Source organism: Vombatus ursinus, unplaced genomic scaffold (assembly GCF_900497805.2).
Source record: "Vombatus ursinus unplaced genomic scaffold, bare-nosed wombat genome assembly UNPS02014884.1, whole genome shotgun sequence".
In the NCBI taxonomy this organism is placed as follows: domain Eukaryota; kingdom Metazoa; phylum Chordata; class Mammalia; order Diprotodontia; family Vombatidae; genus Vombatus; species Vombatus ursinus.
The window spans coordinates 6,691,983-6,701,123 of record NW_020954662.1 but is presented as its reverse complement, the minus strand read 5'-3'; the positions used below and the strand labels follow the sequence as shown (position 1 = coordinate 6,701,123).

General features: G+C 47.4%; 1 protein-coding gene across 5 annotated transcripts in view; it reads left to right on the top strand.

The window, feature by feature from the left end:
* Positions 1-9,141, top strand: part of LOC114028482 (rho guanine nucleotide exchange factor 10-like protein) — a 229,507-nt gene that overhangs the window by 211,583 nt on the left and 8,783 nt on the right. For all 5 annotated transcript variants that reach the window (XM_027842736.1, XM_027842735.1, XM_027842734.1 and 2 more), the window contains one exon: positions 3,960-4,134. In XM_027842736.1, the coding sequence (XP_027698537.1) occupies positions 3,960-4,134 (175 nt within the window). The remainder of the gene's footprint in view (positions 1-3,959; positions 4,135-9,141) is intronic.

Here is a 9,141-nt window from a genome sequence, read left to right as displayed (position 1 = left end):
TTTTCCCAGCTCTGAAATTCTGGGTTCTAAGGGTCCTCCCAGCTCTTACATTCTCTGTTCTAAGGGTCCTCCCAGCTCTGACATTCTGTGTTCTAATGGTCCTCCCAGCTCTGACATTCTGTGTTCTAAGGCCCCTCCCAGCTCTGACATCCTGTGTTCTAGGGTCCCTCCGAGCTCTGACATTTGGGGTTCAAAGGGTCTTCTTAGCCCTGGCAGTCTCTGTTTTAAACTCCCCCTTGCCTCTGACATTCTGTGATTTCCTCTGGTCCATTGGCCTCAGCAGGGATACTTATGCCCTCTGTCAGAGAACTGTGCGCTAGCAGGGGCTGTTGCCCAGGCATCCTATGGACTGAATCCCCATCTTGTCTCCTTGTCCATCTTGCTGTGACATCTTCAAGAAAAGTACCATTCTGTACCTCTGAGTTTGGGGATAAGGGTAAAGGGTGTCAGGGGTCTTATGGAAACATAAGAGTAAGCAGTCATGTCATTGGAGGGCTAAGAAATTGAAGATTTCCTTGAATTAGGATCTATTATGGACACAATACTTGCAATGTTCTACCCTCGGAAGGCAAAGATGGGAAATGACATAGGCCCTGAGCTTATGGTCTAATAGGAGGAATCATTGCCTCTAAGACTGAAACTCTGAGGCCATGGGGACTAATTGGTACCCGAACAATAATCCAGCCCTTTGCTGGAAGCCCTCAACTGAGGGCCAGGCAATGCATAGCGAGGGGAGGCAGCAAGCATTTATTAAGTGCTGACTGTATGCCAGGCACTGTGCTAAGTGCTTGGGCTGCAAATACAAGAAAAAACAAAGACCTCAAGGGGCTTACACTCTAATGAGGGAATGCAAGACACAAAGAGGGAATTGAAAAGTGGGGGGAAGGGTGGAGAAAGGAGGAAAGTATCCACTGTAGGGGCAGAAGCAAAGCCAGGAAGGTAATAAGGATTGGCCTGGGCATCTCTTCAAAATGGAGGCTGGAGAGAAGAGGGGGCCAACAAGGCAAAGGGATGTCCTAAGGTGAGAAGGTTGAAAAGCACCCATGAGTGTTCTGAGTGAGGAGGCCCCAGATGTCGAAGCATCATTGGCAAAGTCTAAAAAGCCAGAAGCCAAGTGAGGAGGGGGAAAAAGAAGGGCAGAAAGAGAAGGGAGGGCACCCATGACCTCCCAAGGCTGTGCATTCCTCTTTGGAACAGCTCAGTTTTGTTCCCTTATGTCAAACCTGAGTCATCTTCTCTAGAATTTCTACTCATTGTGCCTAGCTCTTCCCTCTGGAGCTATTCTGCTGGTCTCTGTATCCCCAGCACTTAGTGTGGTCTCTGGCACCTAGAAAACTTGTTGACTTAAACAGGATAAACCTAACCCCACTTCAATGCCATTGTTGGATGTTTACTGGAAAGCAGTCACCCCCCCCCAAAAAAAAACCAAAAACGTCCTGGCACCATTGACTCCTAGTGAGGTCATAGCTCTTCACTACCCCCTATCTCTTTTCAGATAAACTTCTATTAATGTTTTACTTGGGAAGATGATTTTTGGAACCCAAATGCAGCATTTTACATTTATTCCTCCTGCCTTTTGTCATAGGGCATTTGGGCTAATATTCAGTACTGCCTGGATCCTTTTGGAACCCCCATTCTGTTATCTAGTTTATTAGTTTGTGGAGTTTGGGTCTTTGATAAGCAAGCCATCTATGCATGGTTCCTGGTACATAATAGGCACTTAGTAAATGTTCATTGATTAATAGATTGATTGATTGGAGTCACTGACCTGTGATCAGGACAGAGGAGAGCTCTGTATAAAAGTGCTATAGGAAAATCTGATGAGCAAGAGGTCTCCAGGAAGGCTTTATAGAGGAGGTGGTACCTGAGCTGGGTTCTCATGAGGCTGGTGCTTGTTAAGGTTTTGTTAGATCCCCTTCCCCAGCTGAGGTGTCTCCCATATGGCAGATTTTGATGAAAAGAGGGCAGCTTGATGGTGGTAATGGAGAGAGGAGGAATTCCGCCTGTGGTTCTTACAACTCAGCATCATAATTGATATGCCTGACATATGAGAATTTAGATTAGACCTTGCATGGCAGCATTTAATTTGATTAATGATTTATCACTTTAATTGAGAGTTTTACTGAGAGATTATTCACTACGGGTAAGACGAAGGTTCCCAGACATTCTGAGGCCCAGAATTGCTTTGGGGGAGGAAGGGTGGTAGAGGGGGAGGAAAAACCTGGGTCTGAGTTTCATCTCAAGCTCAGTCTGTGTAACCATCTGGCAGCCACCTCCCCTCAATAAGCCTTAGCCCATTTTCCTGTAAAAGAGGAAAGGGGACTTGCGAAGGAGATATCTACTCCGCCTTCATTATTTTACAGTTGGGGTAACAGGGACCCACAGAAGTGAAGTGACTTGTCCAAAGACACAGAGGTAGTTAAGAGTACTGGGATTTGAACTCAGGGCTTTGGCTCCGGAGCCATGGTACAATTTTGCTACTTCGCTGGAAGTAGCTGGAAGTGTTGTTCTAAGGATCAAGTGACAGAAGGCATGAAAAACATTTGGAAAACTCTAAACTTCAGTCCTTGTTGGGATTATTGTCTCCTGGCCCTGGGTGTGGGCTGTTTCCTTTTCTGCCCATTGTGACCCCTGAGGAGGGCAAATCAAATGGGTCTCCCCAAGTCCCAGCCCAGGCGGTCTGCTATAAGAGTTTGGCACTAGAAGCCTTGGCTTCAAATCCTGACTCTGTTCCTTGCCAGCTGTGTGATGATTTACAAATTGCTTCCCTTCTCTGGATCTCAAAGGCTAATGTATAAAGTGAGGGTTGATCTCCAGGCAGAGAACAAGTGTAGATCTCCTTGTAGGAACGTGCCAGACACCTGTCTAGAAGGAAAAGTAGAGGCTGAGGGTTGGCCAGGGCCGTGGGCAGCTGGTAGGGGTGCAAGGCAAAACATGAGGTGCCTTCGTTGGCTCTGGGGGAGCTGAGTGACGTTTACGTTTTCTTCCTCCTCCTTCCTGGGTTCTATGGGAGAAGCTTCGAACCCCCCCTCCCCACAGAGGCCCACAACAGCCCATCCTGTACCATAATCAGTGCCCAGGTGCCATGGGGCAGACAGGTAGAGGAGACAATTCCTACTCTCTGTGAGCTGCCAGTGGGGGAGGGGAGGAGGAGATAAAGCCCATGCCCTCAAGACGTTCCCAGTCTGGGGGGAGGAAGGTACATTCCCTGCCCTTTGAAAGCTTCCAATCTGAGGGAGGAGGCATACTCCCAGCCGTCCCAGAGCCTCTGGTCCGATGGGCAGGAACCATCCCCACCCTGGGGTTACTTCTCACCACCACAGTGGAGCATAAGGCCCCCAGAGCATTTGGCCTCTGTGGGTGGGCCTGCCCTGGAGCAGACAACAGCCTCTTCTTGGCTAGCTGCTCACCTGCTTCCCTTCTTCCAGGGAACCAAATATTGCTCCCATTCCCCACGGTCCTCTCCCCTCCTTTCCTAGTGTTCCCCCCTCCCTGCCACCCATATGTCTCCCTAGTGCACCATCAGTGCTGTCTCAGCAAAGCAATTTTGTTGGACATCTTGAGATCTTGTCCTCTGGGGCTCTGCATCCTGATGGGGTGTGAGTGCTGAGTTCGTTCGTTTCCCTCCGCCTGAGGCTGCTGGGGGTGGGGAGGGAGGATGGCAGACTGCCGGCTTCTTCTCTTCTTGGATTGCCCCCTATCTTCCAGACCTTCATCTGAGCAGGGAATGCAGGGATGGTTTAGTCAGAGAGTGGGGGTGTCAGAGTGGTGGGAGGAAGAGGAAGGGGGTGGTAGTGTTGGTCATCTCCTTTTCCTAGGAGCCATTGTCCTGGCCACAGGTGTGTTCCCCTGGGCCAGGTCTGTCAGTCCTGGTCCTGAGGGGGGAGCACAGGCTGTCTCCGGCTGCTTGGGTCTGGTCACCCTCTCCTGACGTTTGACACCTTCCCTGTGTGTTACAGCAAAGCTTTGAGGCGCACCAGGATGAGGCAGCCAGCGTGACGCATATGGTGAAGGCGGGCAGTGGGGTTTGGATGGCCTTTTCCTTGGGAGCTTCCATTCGCCTCTTCCACACGGAGACTCTTGAGCACCTCCAGGAAATCAACATTGCCACACGGACCACCTTCCTCATGCCAGGTAAGCTAAGGCTTAGAGCCCTACAGGTATAGTGTGTCTGTGGAGACATGTCTCGGCTGCTAAGATCTTGTCTCTCCAGCTTCCTCATTTGTCTGATAAGAAGGTTAGATAAGGTATATAAGATCCTTCTAACCTCTGACATTCTGGGTTCTAAGGATCCTTCCAGCTCTGTCATTCTGTGTTCTAAGGTTCCTCCCAGCTCTGACATTCTATATTCTAAGGACCTTCCCAGCTCTGATATTCTGTGTTCTAAGGTTCCTCCCAGCTCTGACATTCTATATTCTAAGGACCTTCCCAGCTCTGATATTCTGTGTTCTAAGGACCCCCCCAGCTCTGATATTCTGTGTTCTAAAGCCCCTGTCAGTTCTGACATCCTGTGTTCTAATGTTCCTCCCAGCTCTGACATTCTATATTCTAAGGACCTTCCCAGATCTGTTATTCTGTGTTCTAAGGACCCCCCTAGCTCTGATATTCTGTGTTCTAAAGCCCCTGTCAGTTCTGACATCCTGTGTTCTAAGGGCCCTCCCAGCCCTGACATTCTGTCTTCTAAAGGCCCTCCCAGATCTGTTATTCTGTGTTCTAAGGACCCCCCTAGCTCTGATATTCTGTGTTCTAAAGCCCCTGTCAGTTCTGACATCCTGTGTTCTAAGGGCCCTCCCAGCCCTGACATTCTGTCTTCTAAAGGCCCTCCCAGATCTGTTATTCTGTGTTCTAAGGCCCCTCCCAGTTCTGTCATTCTGTGTTCTAAGGTTCTTCCCAGCTCTGACGTTCTGTATTCTAAGCCTCCTTCTAGCTCTGATATTCTGTGTTCTAAGACCCCTCCTAGTTCTGTCATTCTGTGTTCTAAGGGCTCTCCCAGCTCTAACATCCTATGTTCTAAGGTCCGTCCCAGTTCTGACTTTCTTTGTCCCACTCTACTCCACCCCAGTCTTTGTTCTAAGGTCCTTCTCAGTCTCAGATCTGACATTCGAAGGTCCTTTTCAGTCCTTCCAGTCTATGTTCTAACATCCCTTCCAAATCTGATACACTAATTCTCAGGTTCCTTCCATCTCCCACTGGTCTATGTTCTAAGGTCCTTCTTGGCTGTAACATTCTCTGTTCTATTAGCTGGCTTCATACTTGTTGTTCTTCTTAGTTATGGTACAGACCAAGCACATAAGTTGATGCCCACTGTAGAAGGTGTTGTTAAGGGAAGCTTTAGACTGCCTGGGATATGACGACCAAGCCCTGAGGATGTCTATGGCTATCTAACCTAGACCTGTTCATGTCTTTTCTTTCCCCTCTATCATGTCCATCTGTGTAAAATCAGGTCATAAGAATCCAGGGTGGCCTTGAAAGGGAAAAGTGAGGGAGAACTCATAGCAGGGCAGTGAAGGGAGGAGGGACCTCATTGGTGATTGATGAATCTTGGGTCTTGCCACTCCCAGAGTAGGGGGATCATTCCTTACCCTTAACCAGCTCTGGCTCTCCTGGGCAGCCCTTAGAAACAGAACCACAGTCTGATGGCTTGGTTGGGCTGATGCCCAATGATGAATGATGGAGGAGAGAATTTTTTTAAAATTAAAATTCTATTTATTTATTTGAGAAGGGAAATTATTGATCAATTTCCTAGAAACCCCCAAGTCATTGACTAGTTTCCATCAGGGCACAGATGGTGACAGGATGACCTCTGAGGAAGAAGGAAAAAAGGGTCAGTTGTAATGGCACACTGCTTTTGGAGTCAGAGGGGCTGGGCTTGAATCCCAACCTGTGTGTGACCTGGGGTGAATCACTGAACCCCTCCCAGCTATTCCCTTATTTTTAAAATGAGAAGATTTGGCCTCTGAGATCTTTTCCAGCTCTAAACTCTATAATTGTGTGATTCTATTCATAGGGGCAATGAGGTTGGATGCTATAATCAACATGCCCTCCCAGAGGTATCGCAGAGTTTGGCTCCCTCTGCTTTTCTAGGAAAGCTTCCCAGGCCTGGGTAGGCTCTACCAGGTTGCTCAGGGCTGACATCTGGCTTGAGGGCTCTGGTTCTGTCTTTCCTGGTCCAACGGCAGAGTTGCCCACCTTGATGAGCTCCCCTTCCCCAAAACGAGTATTTGTCCACCTTGAGCCCTAATGCTTCCTAAAGTTTCCCCCAGATGGACAGGACCCAGGTTTGAGATGCTCTCAGCCAAGAAGTCAGTGTGTTGTAGAGGGCACCAGCTGCTGGGTCGTGTTTCTGCTATCTTGTCCACAGCCAGACTCGGTCCCTAAGTGCTTTTGGAGGGCCCTGGGACCTACAAAGTTAGAGCCTGGAGGCCAGAAGCATGAGGATGATGGGGACTGAGCTAATTGCTACAAGATCCAGCCAGATGGTCTGGTCTGGCTGGTGGTATTCAGTCTGACACACCTGGATGCTAAGCCTGTAAAGGGTTGTCACTTTCTCTCTTGGGGCAGACCCATTAGTTGCAGCCTAGGGGAGGAGAGCCTCAGTCTTCAAACCAAGAGGAACCTATATCATTAAGAAAATGGGGAGGGCTACTTCACCTAGAGAAGGGAAGACTCTGGGGGAACATGATAGCTGTCCTTATCTATCGAAAGAGCTCTAGTGGTGAAGAAGACGTATCTGTGTTACCTAAAGGAAGTCACTCACAGGAGGGTGACAGAATCCTAGATTTTAGAGCTGGAAAAGGAATCTTTGGGGCCATCTCAACTCTCTCATTGGATAGATAGGTACTGAGGTCCAGGGGCGTATAGCCACTTGCCAAGGAAGTAGCAAAACAGATTCATACCCAGGTCCACTGATTCCTAGTCTAGGACACTTTATACTGTACTATGGTTTTAACTCCATAGACAGAACTTTCTAATAATCTGAGTTGTCCAGAGGTGAATTGGGCTATTTTATAAGGTAGGGTGAGTGTCCTGATCCTGGAAGGTTTCCAACAAAGTCTGAGTGAAGACTTGCTAAGGATGTGAAAGAGGAGATTCCTGCTTTAGGCAGGAGCTGTACTTTATAGAGGACCCAAGGCCCTCTCTAGCTCTGAGGTGTTGGAATTGATTGATTCTGTGTTCTAAAGAAGAGTGTTTTTTGAGGCCCCAGATAGGAAGGAGGCTGACCAGATTCAATCTCCTTTGGGATTTGTTTCTGTTTCTTATCTGCCTTACTCATATTATTGATCAGTACTTCAAAGCCTTTTGGGTGGGCCCCTTCGTCCACAGGTAAAGATGAAGGATAATATCTGGAGGCTACCACATGAGTGGTTCCAGAGCAGAACAAGGGTTATTGAAGACTAGCATGTGAGCCATTGGAGATCACTATTCTAGACCAACATGTGAGCCATTCTAGGTCAGCACACAAACCACTGGAGATCACTATTCTAGCTCATCATGTGAGCCACTGGAGATCATCATTCGAGACAAGAGTGAATCATTTTAGACCAGAGCTATCAAACTCATGGCCTGCACGACTCCTGAATACAGCCCAGACCAGATCAGAATGTAACCAGGAAGTGTTTAACAAAAATAAATGAAAATATAGGACAATGTAGCTAATGTTAATTTGTGGTTTTCTAAGTCAATATTTGGGGGAACTAAATGGCACAGTAGCTGGAGGGCCATATCTGGAGTCAGGAAGATTCATCTTCCTGAGTTCAAATATGACCTCAGATATGAGCTATGTGACCCTGAGCAAGTCACTTTACTCTGTTTGCCTCAGTTTCCTCATTTATAAAATGAGCTGGAGAAGGAAATGGCAAACCACTCCAGTGTCTCTTCCAAGAAAACCCCAAATGAAATCACGAGGAGTTAGATACAACTGAACAATAAAGTCAATATGTGGCTTGGGGGGATCTGTTTCTATTTGAGTTTGACACCACAGTTCTAGATCAATGTGGGAGCTGTTCTAGGCCAGCATACAAACACTTCTAGACCACTGTGTGGATTGTTCTAGAGCAATGTACAGACTGTTTTCTTACCAATTTTCCCCTTCCAGCCAGAAAGATTAAGCAGGATTCTTAAATTCTTTATTAGACATATTTTTAAAGGCTTTTAAGTATTTTTTTTCTTTCCCTCACACCACCAAATGAAGTAATTGCATAATTAGTAATAAATTTGTTTCTCCTGTAAATGTGGCCTTTTTTTTGGCCCATGTTAAAAATTCATCACACTTTTTTCTCCCATCCCCCTCTTTCCAGTCGAATGCCTGACTGGTATTAATGCATTTCTGAACCTTAGCTCCCTCCTTCTCTTAACTAGACAGGTCATTAATAAAATGTTCTCTAAGAGCCAGAGCTTTTTAAAGTTGTATATCTACAGATAGATGGCTTTGTGAGTCGAACACTGCAGCATGAAGTCTCTGTGATAAAATATTTATCCACCATTAGAATCCCCCACCCCCTTCCTGTTTGTGAATGTCTCTCTCTGTCTTCCTTGGAGAGATGGGGGAGATCAGAGAGGGGCCCCAGGATGGGATCTGCAGACAAGTCATCCTCCTGGTCCAACTTCTCTGCATTCTCTTCTTACCTGCTCGTCCCGCCTCCCACTACTAGACTCGTCACTTGGGACCTTCCAAGACTGGGGGATCTTAATCTCCCTTGTGTCCTGGTCTCCTAGGGCAGTCTCGTGATGCCCAGGAACCCTTCATGGTTTTAAATAATCGAGGGAAATGCTGAATTTCAGTTAGAGGTCAGTGAAAGTAAAGCTGTTGCTTGTTTTTCCCCCCATCCAAGTTCACGGACCCCTTGAAATATCTCCATAGGTCCTGGGGCAGAGAGTGGGGTGGAGTGAGGGAGTTGACTTGAGGTCAATAATGCTTGTTCTAGGAGGTTTTATGAGGGCACAATATAACTAGAAAATCACCTCTGAGCAGCAGATGTCCCAGGACCAGGTGGGATAGGGAGGGATGTCTGAGATGTATGCTCATGTAAACACTGATGTTTGTTTATGTTTTTGGCTCAGAAATCATAGAGCTGAGAGGATCCTTAGAACACAGAATATCAGAGCTGGGAGGGCCCTTAGAACACAGGATGTCAGAGCTGG